Source organism: Acartia tonsa, chromosome 12 (genome assembly GCF_053477335.1).
Source record: "Acartia tonsa isolate MP-2025a chromosome 12, ASM5347733v1, whole genome shotgun sequence".
NCBI lineage: Eukaryota > Metazoa > Arthropoda > Copepoda > Calanoida > Acartiidae > Acartia > Acartia tonsa.
This window is the reverse complement of record NC_137271.1, coordinates 12075920-12100863: the sequence shown is the minus strand read 5'-3', so window position 1 is coordinate 12100863 and position 24944 is coordinate 12075920. Positions and strand designations below refer to the sequence as shown.

The window sequence follows — 24944 nt, the reverse complement described above, 5'->3', positions numbered from 1 at the left end:
TAGCAACGTTATCTGTTTTACAGTATGTGGTCAAGAGCACAATTGATGTATGAAAATATTAATAAAAATGTAAGCCTAAAAATCCTTGATAAACAGACAATCAATCTTTTTGGTACAATTAAAAACTATAAAAAAAATCTCCTAGAAAAATGAAAACTATGAGAATAAATGTTTACAATCCTGCGATGCTTATGGATATGACTACACTTGTTTTATTTAATAAAATGAATGATTTTTTTTTCAGATAAAATAAAATGGGAATAATAACAGTCGGATTAAATGAGAACAATCGTGCTAGCAGCACAAGGTAACAGATTAATAATTCAACTGTCCGTTTGTTTGTCTGTCAGTAGCACAGGGTTATAGATTAATAACTACTAATTCATCTGTACGTTTGTCCGTCTGTCAGTTTTTACCACGTACAAAAATTTCTTGTTTCTTATTCTTTAATGCGTTGACTTAAAAATGGTTGGTGCAAACGTTTCCACCAATAAGTATCTTTAATATCACTGTTGAAATTTTTTCTCTTCGCCTTTGCCAAATTTCCTCTTCCCTTGAAAGTGGTGCAGCTTCTCTATGATTAGGGGCTTTCCGTTTGTCCTCCTACACTGCGTCATGTATAAGTAACTCAATACTTTCATAGAATATTTGTAAAATCTGACTATTTATACCAAGGGAGGAAATATTGGCAGGGATCTAAAGGGATAAGACAATGGCTGATAAATTGATGTAATTGTAAATCCCCAATAATGATACACAAATTACCCCTTCTTTAGATCAAAATTAGTGGTTAAACGTTTAAACACTTACCTTAATTAACAAACCAATTAAAACTCACTAAAGTCCCAAAAGTTGTTAAAAACGATTAAGAAAAAGTTTTTACAGGACTTTTGGGACTAGTGTAATAAACAGTTAATTGTCCACTTTCTCTCTGGAATATTGGACTGTAAATGACTACACTGGCACCCAGAGTTTGTAAACAAATTATTTATCTTAATAGTTGGCAAAACATTGGGTACTTTTATTGAATTTCGATTCATTGTTTCCAAACTTTTGAACCAATAATTTTTATCTACATAAGAATTAACTTTTTTTATCATCATTGGGGATGTAATTCAATTTATCGTTCTTTGTCTGTCTCATCACTTAAGATCTCTGATTTCTACGTTTATTTGTGATTGTTGCACTGCATATGGACATAATTGTCCTTGTTTAACTTTCTTCCGGCTTATTGTCTACAATGTACATGGGAAAAATATTACATTACCTTCAATTAAAACAGCCAGTAAAATTTTTAATTTTATCGAATATACTCTATAAGAACCTAGTAATAGTGTCTAACTATTTATCTTTGTGACGTAATAAAAATCGAGGGATGAGAGGGGAGCTGGAAAAGGAAACCCCTAAAAGACGTCTATGTGGGTTGACAAGTAAAAACGAACTTTGCAGTATGGCTTGGAAATCAATTAATATCCGCTGGATTAGAACCTGTTCTTAGCATACTGAAAAATTGTGTATAGCATCGTATATTCAAATAAAATTTATAAAAATTAATTCCAGCCAACAAAAATGTTTTAAATTTGATTTCTGGATAGAGCTGTGTATAGTACAATGCGAATAATAACTATTCTTTTCATATCTTTTTTTGCAATCCATTTTTTCTATAATTCTCTTCTAATCATCACAACAAAAAGATACAGGAAAGGTACAATGGCAGATAAATCGTTCCCCAAATTTAATAAAAAGTTTAATGTAAATAAAAACTGAACAACGTTTAGCAGATAATTTATCATTTAAATTAGGGTTCTTATTTCTTTTGGGGATAAGACAATAAATGATAAATAGATTTTAATCTAAAATGATGATAATAGTTATTTCTCGCATCGCTTTCCGCGGATATAGAGGTTTTAGCCCTGAGGTGCCGAAGGCACGGGCTAAAAATACTGGTTTTAATCTTATGATTGTACATTTTTATATTCGTAGAAAGCTGGATATAACACGATGCTAGACATAGTTTTTTCGTATGGATGAGAACCGGTTCCTATCCACCGGATTCGAATAAATACGAAAGAAAAAATTACCCTTCATGTAGATTAAAATAATTGGTTATAAGTTTGTACAATTTTAGGTTAAATCAACAAATCAAGATAAAACTTTGGGTAGCAGTATAATCTGTAATCCATTATCCCCTCCCACACTGCATTTCTCTGATTGCTGTTTAAGGTGTTCATCATTGAACAAGGACGTACGGACCGACCCTAATTATAGAAAAGCTTTGCTATAAAAAAAACCTTTAAACCATAAATTTTTGTTTCGCTATTTTTCTGCACAATTATTAACCGCATTGTGGGAGCACCTTAGTGTTGCAATCTTGTGGTTTGATGCCGGCTGGTTGCGGACAATTCTGTCCAAGAGTTTTCACTGAAAGTCGGAAAAATAATTGAAATTTAGTCAAGAATCTTAAGGAATAAGACAAATGACTATAAATTGACGTACATCCCTATCATGATAAACAAAATTATTCCTTCTATTCATAACAAATAATGTTTGAGCACTACTTTTTGAAAAACTTCAAGAAATAGTAAAAGTACCCAAAGTTTTTAATCAAATTGGGGATGTACAATACAGTAATTTATCGATCATTGTCTTATCCCTTAATACTCCAATTATAGAATAGTTTTCTTGCTAAAAATATAATATTTAATCATAAAATCCTTGATACAAATGATAAAAATTTATTGTTAAAATGTTCAATGATACTTTTTCTGATAATTATAATAATCAAACCTTAATACTGTCCATGGGAAATTGAAGGTCTGGCTGGGGAAAAATGTCTTTCTGGTTTTATTTTATCATGAGGGGAGAAAGCGATTAAATATTATCCATTTTAATGATAAGGTGAAGGGGGGGGGGATCAATGCTCGTTGGGCACTTTGAAGAAAAGCCCCTTTAGGCTTGTTATATATTATCCATTGTCCTCCCCCTGTATTAGTTTTATGGATGACTTACATCTATTTATTGACAATTGTATATCCCTTAAAATCCTTGCCAATTTATATGTGTATATAATCTAAGTGTATGGTTAATAATTGAGGGTAAGAAAAGGCTGTAGATTAATCTAACCACTAGTATCTCCTCCCTCTCTGACGCGCTTCATAATTGCCAGGGAGGGAGGGAATATTGGATTATGATATCACTAGAAAAAAACTTGTATAACCAAACTAAAAGTGTCCAATTTACAGAACGGGTAGTTTTGTTTTTAATCATTTGGGAAATGCAAAAATTTAGTGACGAAACACTTATCCCTGAAGTTCCCTGACAGTTGCAAAACAATCAATTGAAAAATTTTAAGAATGAAGAGAAAACTTGGTTTTAAATACTTTGAACTGTTCCACCTGTTGACCACACACACACTTACACAGAACCTTACACACACACACACACACACATGCACACACACACACACATGCACAAACACACACACACACACACACACACACACATGCACACACACACACACACACACACACACACACACACACACACACACACACACACACACACACACACACACACACACACACACACACACACACATGCACAAACACACACACTTCAACACACATAAATTAAAACCTCAATTTTTCTCCTTTCTCTAAAATAATTACATAGAAGTTTAATTTCTTTTTCTTGGCTGGAAATAAAATAAAGCCAAAGATTTTTTTAAGTAGTTGGATGTTTGTATTTTTCTAGCTGTGTGTTAATCGTTTAATCTCTTAAACAAAACAAGGCTTTTAGTCAAGTTTGAAGCTATTTTCACGGTGTATTAATTTAAACATAAGAAATAACACTTAAAAACTATTACTCTTTCACTCAAAACTTAATTTTTACTCTAAAACTGACATTGCTAGTAAATAAATCTTTCTATTTTGCCATTTAAGATTTTTCTTTCACTATCTGTGTGTTTGGATTACTGTATTTTAAAAATCAATCTTCAAATTATGTGAAATCTTTTCTGAAATTTAATAAGCATTGCGATTATATTCTTTTTATTTTACTTGCTTACATTTTAGCAGCGATGCTACTCTTTAACGGATAATTGGGCTTTGGTGGCTTATATAATTTACAGTCCAATGTCCCCACCCTCTTTCCCTGGATTATCGTCAATTTACGCAGGGATAAGGGATGGGAAACGTAGGAAAATATTATTTCAGGCCTATTTCAAGCCTAGGCCTAATAAACCAGTTTTGGGATGACGCAGTGGTTCGTCCTATACGCTAATGAAAAAGCTGTGTGTGTGTGTGTAGATAAAGTATAGAATCAAATTCAGGTAGCTAGTTTAAAGTAAAAAACATAACTTTTTATAAACCTATATATTAATGGCTTTTGTTAAAATGAAGTTTTTTCTCTCCCAAAATTTTTTTATCTTTTACTTTGGTAATTTGAACTGTCAGAAAGCTATCGTTGGGTTTCCCTCAGACAGATTTAGTTTGTATTATTTGCATTTTTATTAATGAGTAAAAATTTTATTTGAAAATTTCATTGCTAATTAAAATTCAAAATAAATAAAAAAATATGCACTTGGGTAACATTCTATCAAGTTCTTTGGAACTATAATGTAATGATATTTCTGTACTGTGTTGTATTGTACAAAAATTAGGGTTAAAGTGTTGTATCAATTCCGTACTAAATTTTTAAAATTCAAAATACAACATCTAATTTATAAACTACCAAATGAAAATTCATAGCTACCTTCTTTCCAAAAAAATAATCCCATTATTTTTGTTTTTTCTATATGGCCCTTTTTTAATGTTTAACTCTAAGCAGATTTAATAATTAAACTAATGTGATCTAACACCATTTATATTTATTTTTTCGTAGCAGACAAAATCATTATTTTTTCTAGAATTGTCTGCTTCTAAAATTTTCGCCAATTGGTGATTGGTTGATACAAAACAAGCCCAAATCACAGAACACTATTGGTTTAGAGCGGTAGCCAATATGAGCCGTCCGCCAGTAAGGTCATTAAATTAGGCAAATGGTAAAAGTTGCATGATCCCTTTAAAACCAGGCCGAGACCTAATTTATGGCCAGGTTTCCTATCCCTTATCCCTGAATTTACGTCAATAGCCTGTCAATATTTCTAATTTAATAGATACTAGCAGATTAGAACCTAACAATTAATGGCTCTGTAATCAAATAGGGGCTATAAAAATAGCTTAGAACCCTTCCAAGATTTAAATCTAATAATAAAATAGTCTGAAACCATCATCCTATGTAAACCTTTCATAAAATCGGTTCAATATATGTAGATCTCAAGCCTGGGACAACACCCATACTACTTTATAGAATAGGATAAGTATTGTGAATTAAAAGAGTAGAATTAGTGGATTTCAAAGGTAGCTACATATCCTAACTACGTATTGAATCCATTATTTTACCATTTTTGGCAGTAATAAAGGTTTTTGCATGAATGACTTACATTTTACAGGTCAAGGACATGACATATACATTTTTATCGTATCACCAAACCGCAACCGCATCAACAATTCGCAGCTGCAGTTGAGCAGTGCAATTGTGGACAAAAAGCAGAACGTGTCCAAGCCCTGCGGGGGTCCGTAACCCTGTGCGGTCTGTTTCTACGGTGTCTTTAACCTGCGGGTCTACTGTGTAATTGTATCTGTAATAACATCTAATTAAAATTAGGTTGGGTTCTGTGCTCGACTAGGCACTTTGAGAAAAACAACTGAATTTTAATTTAGACTCATCATAGTCGCCTTTTCAGCAGCCATATAGTATCTTTTTTTCTATGGTTTGCAGTTTTTGACCAGCTGAATTGAAATAAGAAAGTAAGAACTTAGCAGAATTAAATCAAAATTAAGAATTTAAACTTCCTGTTATAAATGAAATAATCTATAATACAAAGTAGAACGATGTCTGTCTGTCCGTCTGTCCGTCTGACCGTCTGTCCGTCCGTCTGTCTGTCTGTCCCTTAAGATCTCGGTAACCACTGAACCGATCGGATTCTACTCTTCAGGGTATCTACCTATTGGTCCTGTGGTGGTTTTAAGCTATTTTCTCGGGGGGTGGGACACCCCCAACCCCCCCAAAAACCAAAAAATCCCCCCCCATTTTTTTTTTTTTTTTTTTTTTTTTTTTTTGAAGGAGTTTCCATGGTCCTTTATGGTCTCTCGCAATAATTTTTTTTTATCACCTCTTGGGCAAAGCCCCTAGAGGCTAGGGGCGAAGCCGCTAGTGATTTTATAAAGGACAAGGCAATATTGCACTTTTTGCTCTATACCTTTCTTATAGGATGTCCAATCTTTTTTTAAAATTTTTTTGGGTTACAAATACAATCTCAAAGGGAGATGTAATTGATTCAACTTTTGAATAAAATGGCTAAAATGGCGTGAAAATCAAAGGAAAAATTTAAGTTAGATTATTTTAAAATTGAATTGGTTATTATAACTTCAAAATAAAAACAAGGATGATAACACATCCTTCGAAACACAGCTGAGTTACTTTGTATTGATAATATTTAGCTTAAAGTTTTAAACTTATAGTTATGTCTTGGTTAAAAGCAGGGAGGGAGGGGATATTTGTCTGTTAATAACACATGTCCTCAAAGTTTTCTTATTCGTTGGCGTAACAATTATGTGAATTTTTCTTGAGTTTTGGTTGGTTGGTTCTTTAGGTTAAGTGTGCAAAAGTTTCAACTACTTATTGTAATCAGCAGAAGGTGTTATTTTGTGTATCATCATTGGGGATGTACATCAATTTATCGGCCATTGTCTTATCCCTTTAAATCCCTGGTTATAAAGTATCTGTGCTTGTAATAATGATAATATCCTTTTCTAAATTAAACGCTGTGTGATCAGTTAACCAGAAATTTATTTCCTCTCTCTCAATCTCTCTCTCTCTCTCTCTCTCTCTCTCTCTCTCTTTCATTTTCTTTCATTGACAAAATTAAATTCTAAATAACTTTGAGAGTTATTAAATGAAAAGATGGATTCTAATGGCCTTTAATAATATCTTTATTTTTCTCTCTAATGAGCAGATATAATACACACCGAAAAAAAGTTTGCCTTCAAAGTTCAAATGTTTAAATTTTTTAAATTGCAGTGAAGTTTTATAGGGCCACGGACGGTTTATAGCTATTATGGAAACCTTCACCCTTCCATTAAAATATTAACCTTAAAATAAAAATCCCCATTGTTTTCCATTTTTTAAAAAATGAAATGAAAAGTGAAGGTAATCTTACAACCAATTCCTTCAAGTGCCACCCTAAAAGCCACTAGAAGCCTAGCATCTCTTAGATATTATATTATCTTTAAATTTTAGGATTGCCATGATGCAACCTCCAGGTGGAACCTCCAATATTTTCTCAGGTATTAATTACAATTTGTATAAAGTGGCATGCCCAGGGTTCTATCAGAGGGGGGTGAAAAACTTTAAGATGAAAAAGAGGGAAGAGCAGGGGTTTCCTATTTTAATATTAAGGTGGGTGTTGACTCGTTAAGTCGTTGAGAAGATGATTAAAGTCTCTACACAGATTATGACGATAGAATTGCCAATGAGAGGCCAATATACACTGTAATTGACCAATAATAAAGTTTATGCTGGCCTCTCATTGGTTTTTCTATCGTATGACGTCATAGTCTGTGGAGGGACTTTAATCATCTTCAGTCGTTGACATCAGTCTACAACCCTTCTGCACGTCTATGGTTTAATTCTTCCCAAATCAAAAATGATAAAAGCTGGTGCGTGTACAGATATTAGCTGGAGAAAAAAGGGGGGTGGAGGTTTGGTTGAGCATTTTTAAAAAGGGGAACCTCTCCAACTTGTTTTTCTCATTTGCATGAATTATTGTTATTTTTTAATGCAAGATTTATGAAGATTTTAAATGTGTTCTTTTTTTCAGAAATGTATGGGAACGAAGTGAAGTCTGTATCTGCCCCAAGCAACAAACCTTGCCATAGGTAGGAAAAAAAATTTTCTACAAAACTTAGCATATTTGATTTTTCTTAAAATAAGGCATATAGTTTTTACTTCTTCCACCATTTTTTTTTTATGATGTCTCATCATTTTTATGACCCTATGGGGCCTCCAAAACAGTGACCTCACTGCTCTTATGAAATATATTAAATATTTTTACCGTATTTTGAATTTTTTTTGGCTAAAAGTCTAAAAGAATATAGTTTAATTTGTTCTATACAGTAATTAGATGAATGTGACCTTGTAAGTTTCAGGAAATAATCATTTTTCATTTAAAAAAGGCATCAGTTTTCATGAGAATTAATCTTGTTTTCCATAGTTATTATTTATAGGTATTTAAAGTTAAATTTAAATACAGAGCACAATTAAAAACTGTAATTATAAATATATCTTTATTAAATCTATTGATTAATTTCTTAGATGAAAATAAAAACAAAAAATTTGAAAATTTTAAGCACTGAATTAATATTTCGTGTTGTAGAGCACTTCAGCCTCCAGGAGGAAACTCAGAAATATTATTATCTGATTCCTGCAGGTACCACACCACACCACACAATCACGCAACAAATGCACAGTAATATAAATGTTATATGGTGTGTTATTGTTTTATCTGCACAATGGTTAAGTTGCACAATATAAGTTGTTTTTGCACGCCATAATGCACAGTAACATTTTTTTTACAAATTTTTGCACACATGAAAACATCCAATTTTGCACAGAAATTAAAATTGTTTGAAATAAAAGTTGAGCTTTTTGCAAATATTGAATTGGCAACTGGTTTTAGGAATTTTTATCATGATAATCTTTTATTTGATAAAAAAACAAGGATGTTAACATTAATAACTAGCAAAGTACTGGAAAATTAATTGATAAATATACATTGAAATATATATACACTAGCAACTTCACTCCCAGCATCTAGGGGGCTCTGTATTCAAACGAGATATAAAAATAGCCTAAAACTCTACCAAGGATTAAATCTAAAATGTGAAGCTTCCCTATAAAAGAGAACTCATTTATTTTAGAAGTTTTTAAGCTTCAGACAAAAAAAAACTTTCTATAATGAATATACATCCCCAAAAGCAGTTAAAAACTTTAACTGTAAAAGAGACCCATATCGGTTCAGTGGTTAGCAAGATCTTTTGCAACAGACAAAAAAGCTTACTACTTTATGTGAAAGGATTTTAGATAGTAAAAATCACGAAGCCTTTTCCATAAAATATGCAGCATGATGGCTGGACCTGAAGTAAATTATAGCCAAGTTCACAAAAGACATAGGTCTTGTAAAGTTGTTTGTAAACTGGGCATATATTCCTGATTAAGGGAATATAGTCTTTCCTAAACAATAGTAAAAAATTCACGTTGCATTTCTATCAGTCGAACAAATGACCGGAGAGACTGACAGATGGATAGACGAACGGAAAAATATTTCGCTTAATACAGTATCTTCGCTGCTTATAAGATAAAACAACAACGTAATCAATGACATATGTAATATATTTTTTTTATTTCAAACACTATATGTGTTATATGAATCGATGAGCTTATCAATAAATGAGGTCCATATTAGCATCCTAAATTGATGGCAATTGTTCCCATGTCAATATATATATATATATATATATATATTCACGTAATCTATATTCATTATTATATCTACTAATACAAATTGATACACCTACTGACTAGCCTTTATGTAAATTTAAACTAGTAAAAATGGATGTAAGCCATCAGAATAACACCTTTCTTGTCATACATTTTTAGTTACTGACAACATACAATATATTTTTGGTACTTCTTTTAAAGAAAAATCTTATTAGGTTAATATTAAATTGGATATGTTGATAAGTTAATTTAGATGATTTGGTTTGGTTCGGCTTCTACAAAATGTATATTAATTTATCTTCCATTGTCTTATTGCTTCAGCTCCCTGATAAAAATAAAAGAAGACTGTTTTTACTTAACCTTTCCAATGGGATATCCCATTATTATATATTACTACCGGCTAAGCCCCTAGAGGCCTCTAGTGGCACTTTAAATGTTTTTTTTTAAATAATACGTTACCTACCTATGTTGCGTTCAAGTCTCTCAAATATTTTTTTTAAATCAATTTTTTGTGATTTCTCTTGGGAGGGTGGTGGTACCCTCCCCCAAAATAGTTATAAACCTTCCCGGGACCTATGAGAAGCTACCCTGTTTAGGAGAAACCGATCGGTTCAGCGGTTAGCGAGATCCTTCGGTACAGACACACAGACACAAATATACTTTATTATAAGGATTATTTATTAATATAAAAACAAATTGTAATTCCTATTTTTATTGTAGTGAGACAAGTTCTGTGTGTAGTGAGGAGCAGGCTCCAGCTGGCATTGCTGCCAGACCTAAGAAACCTTACAGGTATAGAACCTTCTGTAGATAGAAGCATTGCATTGGTTATGTTAAAGTATTTTTTCCGTTTTTCTAAACGCTGCTGGACTAACATGTAACTAATTTAACCTAACCTAAAGTAAAAAACAAACCCAAAAACCACTTCCCTCCCTTTTTTATTTTCAATTTATTTTAGGGGAGGAGCGGTGAGGGTTATGTGCTTGACAACGCTCTTTGAGGGAAACAAATCCTATTTACAATAAAACCATAACATTAAAAACTGTATTTATGTATATTAAGCTTTTAGTACAATTATCTACTAAAAACTTAACATTCATCAAAAATAACATAAAGTTAAAAAATAATTCAAATAGGTTAGATAGAAGGCTACTTATATTAAATGATTGAACCTATAATATTTCTATTGATTTAGGATTTATGTAAATATTTTAGGTTGACTAGTGCAATCGTGCTTGGAGATGAAACCCCTGACAATTTGGTCCCTGCCTTTAGAAGAACCTCTATTAAAGGTATTACTAAAACACACAAATTTTTAGATTGTATAAATATTGAAATGGCAAATATGATCTGTTTTTACAACGCCGAGGGAATGGAATAAGTTACCAAAGAAACACAGTCTTCTCTTGAATTTTGCATTACTCTTACAAGTTCCTAAAAAGTAATGCATATCATTTTCAATGTTGAAAAAGAATGTAGCTTATAAATGTTCATTGTTTTTAAAAATTAAGAATTGCAGATGAGTTGGAGTTAAAAAGTGCAAAATAACTGGAAGTTGAAACAGCGTATACTGATTACTGTCAATAAAGAATGACGTCATACAATACAAATGACCAATGATAGGCCAGTATACATTGTAATTGAATATTGGAAAATTCTGAACAGGCCTATCATTGGTCATGTATTTTATGACGTTATTTTTATTGGAAACTATACACTGTTTCATTGAAGTTAAATAAATAATTTGAACTAAAACAAAAGGTCAATAAAGAATTTGTAGCTGAATTATAAATTGTTATAGATCCAATTAGAGACAAAAAAATAAGTAAGGTTAGGCTTTTAAAATTCTAAACATATTATACAAAAACAAATTATCCTTTTTTTCAGTTGTTCAGAAGTCAACCCGCAACCCACTGATCCCCGACTCAGTTGAGACAACCAGTCCAGTTTCCAGCCCCTCTCCACCTCCATCAGAATCTGCTCCATCTCCCCCTCCTGTTGAGCACGCACCTGTTGAGGGAAAAGCTGCTGCCCCATCACCCTCTCCCCAACCAGAAAGCCCACCCCCTGCCCGCCGCCAACAACAAGAAGCTGAGTGTGTAACGCCCCCTCCTCCTGTGGCCACACCCACTTATAGACAACCTGCTCAAAATGGACCTCCATTTTCTAATTCAGGTAAAAATTAGTTTTTATCGCATCAATATATATGTGACGTAATATGACGGTTTTCTCTAGAAAGAACATAAAAACTCCAATTATTTTAAGATAAATTTATGATAAGGAGGTGGGGTGAGCTGATTTTTTAGTGTTAATGTTTTACATTAGATTAGGTTAGGTTATATTGTTTCAGTTTACATGATGAAGTCCATAGGGCTAGGTACACTTGGTAGGGGTTATGTAAAAAAAACACACCCACCCTCCTTATTTTCAGTTTATATCAGATTTGGGTAAGGGGGGGGGGGCTGTATTTTAGTGCTTGTCAAGCAATCTGAGGAAAAATACCTTAATTTTCAATATTTGAATTTGCCTTTGATTTAGATTTTGGATCTGGTGTTCCCAAGTTGACTCGCCGTCACCCCCCTGGTGGACACTGCACTAAACTATGGTAAAGAACACAATTCTGTTAGCAAGGTTGAATATAAATCAACGCTCTTTGTGTGCACTCTTTATCTAAAGTTGAATAAATTTCAACTCTAGTATCTTATTTTCTTAATTGGGTTGAATATTTTTCAACTCTTAATTGTATGCTTTATGTCAAAATGGTTGATAATTATTCAACTTTTAGAAGGTCACTGTGTTAGATTGGTTGAAATTTTTTTAACCTAGCTATCTATCAGTTGAAAAATTATCAACCTTCTATTTGTGCTTTAAATTGTAACTAATCCTTAGTATGGTTATAGTTTCAACAAAAATGTTTTACAAAAAAAATCACAAAATATCAATCTTAAAATTAGAACAACGAATAAAAATTTATATTTTTATGAAATTAATACCTAAATTTATACTCTTTAAAAATTTACAGCTATTTTTATATGATCTTGATTATTTTTGTTATATTATCATAAAGAGTATTTTATACATTATTTTCTTCAACTCTAATATATTAAATCCAACCTAATCTGAAATATTTACTGATATTAAATAACATCTAAAACATAAAATATAATTTAGTCAATTGAATTTTAAAGATCAAATACCATGAATGATATTTAACTTTACATCATATTAATTAAATTTAAAAATTACAAAATTTAACTAAATCTTTTTTTCTCGATATTTTCAAAATTTTACACTAAAGCTTTTTTGTAATTAATTGTATTATATGTAAATGATTATAATAGTTTATTTAATGCTGCACACCAAAGTTTAACAAATTTAATAAATATATATAATCATTAATCAATTAATTATATTTCTTATTATTTTATTATTTATGTGGTTTAGTTATTTAACACTCCATTAGTTATTTTATTAGAGAATGTTAGTAATCAAAGAATTATTATCCAAAAACCTACGACCGTGGCTAAACTTGTTGAGTAGGTGATGGGTTCGAATCTCATAATTGAGAGGAATGAGAAACTGTCCCAATTTTGTATAACTTTTACGGAACAAGTTCCAATTACGTCATATTTTTCTTTCCCGAAAAAGAGAAGGGAGAAAGAAAAAAAGGGAAGGGGGGAAGAAAAAAGAGATGGGAGAAAAGGGGGTTTTCCCCATCTCTTTTGAAGAGATTTTCTTCCCCCCCTCCCTTTTTCGGGAAAGAAAAATATGACGTAATTGGAACTTGTTCCGTAAAAGTTATACAAAATTGGGACAGTTTCTCATTCCTCCATAATTGAGAACTGTAAAATAGTTTCTACTGCTGCTATATCAGATGCACAAACTCTATTTATTCTCAAAACAGGCATATTTACAACCTCCAGACAAGGGTCGTGCAATCAATTAGTTGATTATCTGTAGGGTGTTATTGAACTTAATACCCCTAGTGTTTGGACAGAAAAGGAATGATTTAAAACAAACATTTTGAAGAAGATGATTAAAGTCCCTCAATAGAATAGCCAATGATAGGCCAGTAAACACTGTAATTGACCAATGGTAAAATGTATGCTGGCCCCACACTGGTTATTTTATCGTATGACGTCATATTCTGTTGAGGGACTTTAATCATCTTTAATTTTGAACCATAACAACATGAGAATTAGGTATACCTATCTACTACATGCAAACCTCAAATGAAGAAAAAACCAAGTCGTTTCTGTCGTCTGTATGTACGTCAATAAGTATTACGGGTTAGAACTGACATATTATCGATTTAACGTTAGTGAAATTCAGTCATAAGTAGGCAAAAATAATATGTATGAATTTTTAAAAATAAATTTATCAAATATTATACAACTATAAGGAAAAATCGCTTGACAGGCAAACACAGGACTATTAATAACATGTTTTCTCAAAAAAATACAAGATAAAATAGGTCAGCCAGTAATTTAATTGAAAATGTTCTAAATAGCAAACCATAACTATACTCTAATTAAGTTCAAGTGTGAGGGTTGATCTGAGTTTATGTTCCAGACAATTTTCCACGCTTATTAAAATAAAAATTTTAAAATTAGGTACAAGTTTTGCCAGTCTGAGCCTTCGGCCTAACAAAACTGGTTTTAATCTGATTTTTCATTTTATTATCCGCGGAAAGCTGTCTATAATACGATTCGACGGTTAACCATTAAGCTAATGCTGTAAAATTGTTGCAAAAACTTATTCTGTAGACTGTTTTTAAAAATGCTTTAATATTATTCTGAAAATATCATTCCAGTACATTTAAGAATTGTATATCTACAATTAACTTATTTATAAGAATACACGTCCCTATCTTCAATGCAAACAGGTGAAAAAGTAAGATAAAAACTTATGTAACAGTGTTGTTACTGGACAAGTTAAGAGTACAGATGCTCTGTGTGTGTGTGTGTAGCCATTGTTTCTTAGTTTTTGGATCTAAGAAGTCATGGAGAATGACGAGACATTTTTTTTATAGCCTCTAGGGCTATAAAGCTCCATGTTCATGTACATTATGCCTTGGCCAGCTGTATCAAGAGAGCTACTCTTTATTATCCCACCCTCGCCGAGTATAGCAGGTTTTCCAAAATAAGTCACCGTGATGAATAACGGTCTCCGCAGAGGAGCTTGGGATAAGGGTTGTACATATATTAAGTATCCAAACCACTCAATAATTTCTCTTTTTACACAACCAGAGGAAGTTGTGTGAATGTAGTCAACTGAGAAATTCGAGTTGCCACATGGGGACTTGACTCGAACCCTCGCCACTGTAACTAAGTGCGTTACCACTGAGCTACATTTCCCCTACAGATGCTCGTAAATAAAAATGTCATTTATTTCTGAAATTTGGGGTTAGATATACAATAATTTGGTCGATGGATAATTAACTTTCAAGCCATTCATGAACAATAAAACTCATAGATTTAAATAATTAAATTAAATAATGATTTAATAAATTTATTGGTAAAAAAGTCAGGACAATGCTAGTTTGTTCATCCCAATCAAGATTTAATACAAAAATATAGTTTTTAGGCCAACGAATCAGATAATTTGTTTATTTCTTTTGGGACCTGTATAATGTACTGTCAGATGTCCCCAACTTTTCTGTTTAAGTTCAAAATCTTTAGTTCTACATTAAAATACTATTTTTAAATTTGTCTTTTTCATAACTACACTGATTACGAACATAAATGTCTTTGTTTTTGTGACTTAACTTTTTTCGTTTGCAAATCCTGCGCTTTTGGAAACTCCGTTCAAGATAACAAAAACTTATAAAATCAAGAAACTAGGCATTTAATATTTAATCTCTGTTTGGGACTTAATACTACTAGGTCGCTATGCAGTTAAAACTATTTCTCAGCCTTCTACTGGCTACTCTTGCTTACACACAGGTATGCTTGTTAGTTCATATTGAATCATTTTAAGCATCGCAGATACCATTTTGTTATATTTTGACTGTACATTCAATTAATAGCATAATATTCTAGTAAGTAATAGTTATTTCTTTCATCGTATTATAAACAACTTTCCGCGGATATAGAATGTACAATTATAAGATTAAAACCAGTTTTTTTAGCTCCGAGGTGCTGAGGGCACGGACTAATGATTGTACATAGTTTTTTCGTATGGATTAGAACCGATTCCTATCCATCGGATTCAAATGAATACGAGAAATGACTTTACCTTTTCGGAGTAAAAAAAATATATGTTATTGCATATTATAATTAGACATATCTGTATATAAAAGTTGCAGGATGTCTGTCTGTTTAACCTAAGGATCTCATTATTCTCATTAAAAAAATAACCAACCCGACCTCCCCCCCCCCCGCCTCCTAAAAAAACACAATCCCCTCCCCCCCCCCCAAAAAAAAAAAAATACAAAAAATTATTCTTCTTTTGTAAATGAAAGTGCCCCTAAATATCTAAATCTATTATATCTAGGATACCCACTATTGCCCAGATGGATGGCTGGTAAGTGAAGCTGGACACACAATTGAATGTATACTCCTTGGAGGCCTTAATGAAAGATTAACAAAGGTAAGAAAACAAACATTAACTTGACACGTACCTTAGGTTACTTGAGGCAAGACCTACAGTGCCACTACCCCACAGGGTTAGAGATAGGATAGAAACAGTGATAAAAGTAGTTTTGTAAATAGTAAAAAACAGTTTTATTCCAGTATTAACTCAAATAAAAGAAACTTTGTTTTATATTAAAAAAATATTCAGAAAGATTAACAAAGGTAACTTCACTTAAACCTTCATTAATTTGCCGTTTGAAACGTTTGGATAGGTTATGCGAGCTCAGGAGGGTTTGCGTTACCCAAAGGGGAATAAAATTAAAAATAAGGCAGGTCACAAATTTTGTAAAAAAAATAATACTCATATGAATATGTGGTGAATATTATTGTTGGTTAATGTATGCTTGTTCAGTAACATCTCAGAAATAATTGAAAATTTGTAAGAAATCTCCGTCTGGGTCACAAGTTTATAGAGTCTTAGAATTGGTCATCTTGCGAAGGGGGTGTGAATGGGGGTGTTACTAACACCCTTTAAAAGTAATTGTTATATCAACTATTTGATTTACTTATCTACATTCAATACATGAATTTGGATCTAAAGAAAATTGTACAATTCAAATCTTAGGACTATTAAAAGTTAAGTTTAAATGTAAAGATGTCATTCGCCCCTTAAATATAACACAAAAAATACTAATCATTGATTTAAATATTTTTCATTTCTCTAGCATGATGCAGAGCTTGTATGTGCTGGCCATGGAGGTTGGTTGGTCGACATGGACGAAGGACATGGTGGTAATAAAAATGGTGTCATTAAGGTACGTGTACTATAAGCTAACTATTTGTTTTAACAAAATGCTTCTAAAGAGTATATCTGTCAAAAGCCATATAGAGGTCAAAAACGTAATTGTTGTATTTCAAAAACAGCTTTAGAATGATTGTTATTCATTTCGCTAGAATATTTACTCCCATAAACTTTTAATGCAAATTTTTATTTTTTACCTAACTCAAAATCCTTAAAAAGTAAGAGAGAGAAAATCAGTCTTTTTAAGTTTTAAAAGAAATAAATACATTTAAAAGTTGAAGCCATCTAAATATTTTTAGTTTCTTCATGATAAAATTTTTAAATTTTTTTGTGAATTTGATCAAAAGAGAAAGAAATGTTTTTCTTAATTTAAAATAAAATTAAAAATAAAGGAGATGGATGGGGGTAGTTTTTAGGTTAGGACACGGCAGAATAGAGCCCCCATTATCTTATTTAGAAAATTCGCGATAGGCCCTTTAAAGAATTGTTTATGGATGAATATTAAGTACAAAATATCATTTTGACTTTCTTTGATTTCAGGAAATGATTATGGACGCTGTTGGTAAGGGTGACTGGGGAATTCCTGGACCCAAGTAAGATCTTTAATTACAATAGATACAAGCATTCAATTTTTAAAAAAAAGTATCTCTAGCATTTTAAAAATCATATTAATTGATATTTGTGATGTGTATTTTGCAAGGTGATTCCTGTAGTAGTTAGTTACGATTTAGAAAGCATATCAGCTCTATAATCGTTACCAGAATGTCTGTACGACCATTTAAACATGTTGATTTTTACTTTTTTTTCAGCAAATTTTTTTTATATAATTATTCGATTGATCTTATTTTGGAATACAGATTCCTAGATCAACAAAGTGCAATGTTATAGGCGAAACATCTTTATAATAAAGTCCTAAAAATGTAAATATTTTCGTATACATTATCCAGTATTTAAGCAGTTTTTCAACAAATTTACTTAAAAGTTTGTTTTGAAATTATACATTCTTTTTATTCAGCTCTGACACCCTACAAGTGTTATGTCATTTGTCCAACCGTTTCAGAGCTTTGCTTTCATGGATGTTGTCATCCTTGTTTCTTCCAAATTAACCCCAAACTATTGCAGATATGATGACCAGTGGTGGATTGGAGCTACAGTCAGAGGACACCATGATGATCATCATTGGGGTAACTGGACTTGGGACCATACACACACCTCTGTTGAATGGTAAGTATGGATACAGAGATAGGACACTATGATGATAATAATTATGGTAAGACATGGGACCATACCCACACCTCTGTTGAATAATAAGCAGGGCTACAGAGATAGGACACTATGATGATAATAATTATGGTAACTAAACATGGGACCATACCCACACCTCTGTTGAATGGTAAGTATGGATACAGAGATAGGACACTATGATGATAATAATTATGGTAAGACATGGGACCATACCCACACCTCTGTTGAATAATAAGCAGGGCTACAGAGATAGGACACTATGATGATAATAATTATGGTATCTAGACATGGGACCATACCCACACCTCTGTTGAATGGTAAGTATGGATACAGAGATAGGACACTATGATGATAATAATTATGGTAAGACATGGGACCATACCCACACCTCTGTTGAATAATAAGCAGGGCTACAGAGATAGGACACTATGATGATAATAATTATGGTAACTAAACATGGGACCATACCCACACCTCTGTTGAATGGTAAGCAGGGATACAGAGATAGGACACTATGATGATAATAATTATGGTAAGACATGGGACCATACCCACACCTCTGTTGAATAGTAAGCAGGGATAGGACACTATGATGATAATAATTATGGTAACTAGACATGGGACCATACCCACACCTCTGTTGAATGTTAAGCAGGGCTACAGAGATAGGACACTATGATGATAATAATTATGGTAACTAGGTATGGGACCATACCCACACCTCTGTTGAATGGTAAGCAGGGCTACAGGGATAGGACACTATGATGATAATAATTATGGTAACTAGACATGGGACCATACCCACACCTCTGTTGAATGGTAAGCAGGGATACAGAGATAGGACACTATGATGATAATAATTATGGTAAGACATGGGACCATACCCACACCTCTGTTGAATAGTAAGCAGGGATAGGACACTATGATGATAATAATTATGGTAACTAGACATGGGACCATACCCACACCTCTGTTGAATGGTAAGCAGGGATAGGACACCATGATGATAATAATTATGGAAACTAGACATGGGACCATACCCACACCTCTGTTGAATGGTAAGCAGGGCTACAGGGATAGGACACTATGATGATAATAATTATGGTAACTAGACATGGGACCATACCCACACCTATGTTGAATGGTAAGCAGGGATACAGAGATAGGACACTATGATGATAATAATTATGGTAACTGGACATGGGACCATACCCACACCTCTGTTGAATGGTAAGCAGGGATACAGGGATAGGATACTATGGTGATAATAATTATGGTAACTAGACATGGGACCATACCCACACCTCTGTTGAATGGTAAGCAGGGCTACAGAGATAGGACACTATGATGATAATAATTATGGTAACTGGACATGGGACCATACCCACACCTCTGTTGAATAATAAGCAGGGATACAGAGATAGGACACTATGATGATAATAATTATGGTAACTAGACATGGGACCATACCCACACCTCTGTTGAATAATAAGCAGGGATACAGAGATAGGACACTATGATGATAATAATTATGGTAACTAGACATGGGACTATACACACACCTCTGTTGAATGGTAAGCAGGGCTACAGGGATAGGACACTATGATGATAATAATTATGGTAACTAGACATGGGACCATACCCACACCTATGTTGAATAATAAGCAGGGATACAGAGATAGGACACTATGATGATAATAATTATGGTAACTAGACATGGGACCATACCCACACCTCTGTTGAATGGTAAGCAGGGCTACAGGGATAGGACACTATGATGATAATAATTATGGTAACTAGACATGGGACTATACACACACCTCTGTTGAATGGTAAGCAGGGCTACAGGGATAGGACACTATGATGATAATAATTATGGTAACTAGACATGGGACCATACCCACACCTATGTTGAATGGTAAGCAGGGATACAGAGATAGGACACTATGATGATAATAATTATGGTAACTAGACATGGGACCATACCCACACCTCTGTTGAATGGTAAGCAGGGATACAGAGATAGGACACTATGATGATAATAATTATGGTAACTGGACATGGGACCATACCCACACCTCTGTTGAATGTTAAGCAGGGGTACAGAGATAGGACACTATGATGATAATAATTATGGTAACTAGACATGGGACCATACCCACACCTCTGTTGAATGTTAAGCAGGGCTACAGAGATAGGACACTATGATGATAATAATTATGGTAACTAGACATAGGACCATACCCACACCTCTGTTGAATGGTAAGCAGGGATACAGGGATAGGACACTATGATGATAATAATTATGGTAACTAGACATGGGACCATACCCACACCTCTGTTGAATAATAAGCAGGGATACAGAGATAGGACACTATGATGATAATAATTATGGTAACTAGACATGGGACCATACCCACACCTCTGTTGAATGGTAAGCAGGGCTACAGGGATAGGACACTATGATGATAATAATTATGGTAACTAGACATGGGACCATACCCACACCTCTGTTGAATGTTAAGCAGGGCTACAGAGATAGGACACTATGATGATAATAATTATGGTAACTAGACATGGGATCATACCCACACCTCTGTTGAATGGTAAGCAGGGATACAGAGATAGGACACTATGATGATAATAATTATGGTAAGACATGGGACCATACCCACACCTCTGTTGAATAATAAGCAGGGCTACAGAGATAGGACACTATGATGATAATAATTATGGTATCTAGACATGGGACCATACCCACACCTCTGTTGAATGGTAAGTATGGATACAGAGATAGGACACTATGATGATAATAATTATGGTAAGACATGGGACCATACCCACACCTCTGTTGAATGTTAAGCAGGGGTACAGAGATAGGACACTATGATGATAATAATTATGGTAACTAGACATGGGACCATACCCACACCTCTGTTGAATGTTAAGCAGGGCTACAGAGATAGGACACTATGATGATAATAATTATGGTAACTAGACATAGGACCATACCCACACCTCTGTTGAATGGTAAGCAGGGATACAGGGATAGGACACTATGATGATAATAATTATGGTAACTAGACATGGGACCATACCCACACCTCTGTTGAATAATAAGCAGGGATACAGAGATAGGACACTATGATGATAATAATTATGGTAACTAGACATGGGACCATACCCACACCTCTGTTGAATGGTAAGCAGGGCTACAGGGATAGGACACTATGATGATAATAATTATGGTAACTAGACATGGGACTATACACACACCTCTGTTGAATGGTAAGCAGGGCTACAGGGATAGGACACTATGATGATAATAATTATGGTAACTAGACATGGGACCATACCCACACCTATGTTGAATGGTAAGCAGGGATACAGAGATAGGACACTATGATGATAATAATTATGGTAACTAGACATGGGACCATACCCACACCTCTGTTGAATGGTAAGCAGGGATACAGAGATAGGACACTATGATGATAATAATTATGATAACTAGACATGGGACCATACCCACACCTCTGTTGAATAATAAGCAGGGCTACAGAGATAGGACACTATGATGATAATAATTATGGTAACTAGACATGGGACCATACCCACACCTCTGTTGAATGGTAAGCAGGGATACAGGGATAGGACACTATGATGATAATAATTATGGTAACTAGACATGGGACCATACCCACACCTCTGTTGAATAATAAGCAGGGATACAGAGATAGGACACTATGATGATAATAATTATGGTAACTAGACATGGGACCATACCCACACCTCTGTTGAATGGTAAGCAGGGCTACAGGGATAGGACACTATGATGATAATAATTATGGTAACTAGACATGGGACTATACACACACCTCTGTTGAATGGTAAGCAGGGCTACAGGGATAGGACACTATGATGATAATAATTATGGTAACTAGACATGGGACCATACCCACACCTCTGTTGAATAATAACCAGGGATACAGAGATAGGACACTATGATGATAATAATTATGGTAACTAGACATGGGATCATACCCACACCTCTGTTGAATGGTAAGCAGGGATAGGACACCATGATGATAATAATTATGGAAACTAGACATGGGACCATACCCACACCTCTGTTGAATGGTAAGCAGGGCTACAGGGATAGGACACTATGATGATAATAATTATGGTAACTAGACATGGGACCATACCCACACCTATGTTGAATGGTAAGCAGGGATACAGAGATAGGACACTATGATGATAATAATTATGGTAACTAGACATGGGATCATACCCACACCTCTGTTGAATGTTAAGCAGGGCTACAGAGATAGGACACTATGATGATAATAATTATGGTAACTAGACATAGGACCATACCCACACCTCTGTTGAATGGTAAGCAGGGATACAGGGATAGGACACTATGATGATAATAATTATGGTAACTAGACATAGGACCATACCCACACCTCTGTTGAATGGTAAGCAGGGATACAGGGATAGGACACTATGATGATAATAATTATGGTAACTAGACATGGGACCATACCCACACCTCTGTTGAATAATAAGCAGGGATACAGAGATAGGACACTATGATGATAATAATTATGGTAACTAGACATGGGACCATACCCACACCTCTGTTGAATAATAAGCAGGGATACAGAGATAGGACACTATGATGATAATAATTATGGTAACTAGACATGGGACCATACCCACACCTCTGTTGAATGGTAAGCAGGGATACAGAGATAGGACACTATGATGATAATAATTATGGTAACTAGACATGGGACCATACCCACACCTCTGTTGAATGTTAAGCAGGGCTACAGGGATAGGACACTATGATGATAATAATTATGGTAACTGGACATGGGACCATACCCACACCTCTGTTGAATGGTAAGCAGGGATACAGAGATAGGACACTATGATGATAATAATTATGGTAACTAGACATGGGACCATACCCACACCTCTGTTGAATGGTAAGCAGGGATACAGAGATAGGACACTATGATGATAATAATTATGGTAACTAGACATGGAACCATACCCACACCTCTGTTGAATGGTAAGCAGGGCTACAGGGATAGGACACTATGATGATAATAATTATGGTACCTGGCCGAAAAACGAAATTTGTCTATAATACGATGCGATGAATAACTATTAAACTCTATGATTAATTTATCATTATTTAGGTTTGATTGGTATGATGGAGAACCCAATGACTGGCATTCTCAAAACTGTTTGACATATCTAAAAGACCAAGTAAGGAAATACATAAATATTTTTGCACATATATTGATATATACTGAACCCTTCTGATAGCCAAGAAACACTCAGCACTAATAAAATGCATAACATTTCTCTTTTCTTTCTTTATAATAATTAGCAGTTAGGTTTATTAGTATTAAAAATGTTTTTTTTTGCATTTTTCACTTAGGGGCTGCAAAAAGAATATTTTTTTGTCGGGAAAAACAGGGGGTAAAACTTGTTTCGTTTCGTTAATAAATATTTTTTAGGACATTTTTGGCTATGGAACTTATCATTGGAACGACTGGAGTTGTGATAATGTTGCTAGGTAAGACATTTTGTGGCATGGCTACGAATCTGATTAATTTTCGCTGTTTATACTTAAAATACTTATCCCCTTTTTTGTTGGCCCAGGCCTTGGGCCCGTTGACTTTCCACCTTCCACTTTAAATTCTAATTTTTAAATAGAAAGTTTAATATTTTTGGCCTTTTAGACAATTTTGGGTCATTTTTTCTTGCAGTCATTTAGTTGAGGGGGGGGGTACCCTTCTCCCCCTCAAATAGATATAAACCTTCCCTGGACCAAGCTTCACTATAAAGAAGAAACTTATCCTTTCAGCGGTTAGCGAGATCATAGATATCATGTTACTTTTAGGTAAGGATTTTAGCAGTAAACTTTTATAACTTGAATAAATAACATATCATGTATATTTTTCAGATTCATTTGTGAAGCAGAACCTTCCTCATTTCTAGATGATGATTTGGAATAATTTTTGTTTAAATTAGTTATTTCAATTTATATAATAAAAATCATGCTATAATAAAATTTGTATATTTCAAAGCCGAAAATAGTACCTATAGATTTAACTAGTTAGAGAGTAGCTTGCACTACTTATACGAAAATTGATGTACATCCCTAATGGTGATACACAAAATTACCCATTTTGTAGATTACAATTAGAGGTTAAAATGTTTGGACACTTAACTTAACCCTTACAGATCGGGCCCCTATTCCCACCTTATTAGATCGGGGGGGGGGGGGTGATATTGACCCCCCCCCCTTCATGTTCATGTGTATTTTTAGAAAAAATTACTTTTTCTAGTCGTAGCGGTCAGGCCGCTCCTTAGCCGATTTTTAGCGGCCAGCCAATAAATTATAAAACAGCTGTAGAGCGGCCAATTTTGCAGCTAGGATGACCAAATTTTAGGACGAACTTTTATTTTTCATGACAAAAAAATTACTTTTTCTGATCATCGCCAAAAAACGGCAAATAACGGAAACCGCCATTTTCGGCGGTTACGGCGGTAAAACGGCGGTTGGCGGCGCCAATTAATATTTTTATCTGTTTATTATTGCTCAAGGATTTACGAAAAAAATTTATAGGTCTCTATAGAAGCCACAATATTCATGATATATGTCTGTAGTAAAAGCCGGACAAAAATCGGTCATA

General features: G+C 33.8%; 2 protein-coding genes across 3 annotated transcripts; both read left to right on the top strand.

The window, feature by feature from the left end:
* Positions 1 to 248: 248 nt before the first annotated feature.
* On the top strand, positions 249 to 13003 carry LOC145333766 (uncharacterized). 2 transcript variants are annotated; one of them, XM_080178993.1, is made up of 8 exons: positions 249 to 307; positions 7342 to 7388; positions 7922 to 7979; positions 8477 to 8530; positions 10321 to 10392; positions 10816 to 10892; positions 11488 to 11775; positions 12139 to 13003. In XM_080178993.1, the coding sequence occupies exons 1-8, from the start codon at positions 255 to 257 to the stop codon at positions 12207 to 12209; spliced, it is 720 nt and encodes a 239-aa protein (XP_080035119.1). In that variant the 5' UTR covers positions 249 to 254; the 3' UTR covers positions 12210 to 13003. The 2 variants fall into 2 exon arrangements, with proteins under 2 accessions (XP_080035119.1, XP_080035122.1); XM_080178996.1 differs by lacking the exon at positions 8477 to 8530.
* Positions 13004 to 15320: 2317 nt separating this feature from the next.
* On the top strand, positions 15321 to 24319 carry LOC145334528 (perlucin-like protein). Its single transcript, XM_080179988.1, has 8 exons — positions 15321 to 15545; positions 16096 to 16191; positions 16901 to 16990; positions 17518 to 17570; positions 18100 to 18201; positions 23439 to 23508; positions 23763 to 23821; positions 24212 to 24319. The coding sequence occupies exons 1-8, from the start codon at positions 15492 to 15494 to the stop codon at positions 24261 to 24263; spliced, it is 576 nt and encodes a 191-aa protein (XP_080036114.1). The 5' UTR covers positions 15321 to 15491; the 3' UTR covers positions 24264 to 24319.
* Positions 24320 to 24944: the final 625 nt, after the last annotated feature.

What these genes read in the sequence shown, in the direction of transcription:
- LOC145333766 (XM_080178993.1), top strand. Translation starts at nt 255, where the DNA reads ATGGGAATAATAACAGTCGGATTAAATGAGAACAATCGTGCTAGCAGC. An exon ending in AACCTCCAATATTTTCTCAG is followed by an intron (nt 7,389 to 7,921) that starts GTATTAATTACA and finishes TCTTTTTTTCAG; the next exon opens with AAATGTATGGGAACGAAGTG. An exon ending in AGCAACAAACCTTGCCATAG is followed by an intron (nt 7,980 to 8,476) that starts GTAGGAAAAAAA and finishes TTCGTGTTGTAG; the next exon opens with AGCACTTCAGCCTCCAGGAG.
- LOC145334528 (XM_080179988.1), top strand. Translation starts at nt 15,492, where the DNA reads ATGCAGTTAAAACTATTTCTCAGCCTTCTACTGGCTACTCTTGCTTAC. An exon ending in CTACTCTTGCTTACACACAG is followed by an intron (nt 15,546 to 16,095) that starts GTATGCTTGTTA and finishes TATTATATCTAG; the next exon opens with GATACCCACTATTGCCCAGA. An exon ending in ACACACACCTCTGTTGAATG is followed by an intron (nt 18,202 to 23,438) that starts GTAAGTATGGAT and finishes ATCATTATTTAG; the next exon opens with GTTTGATTGGTATGATGGAG.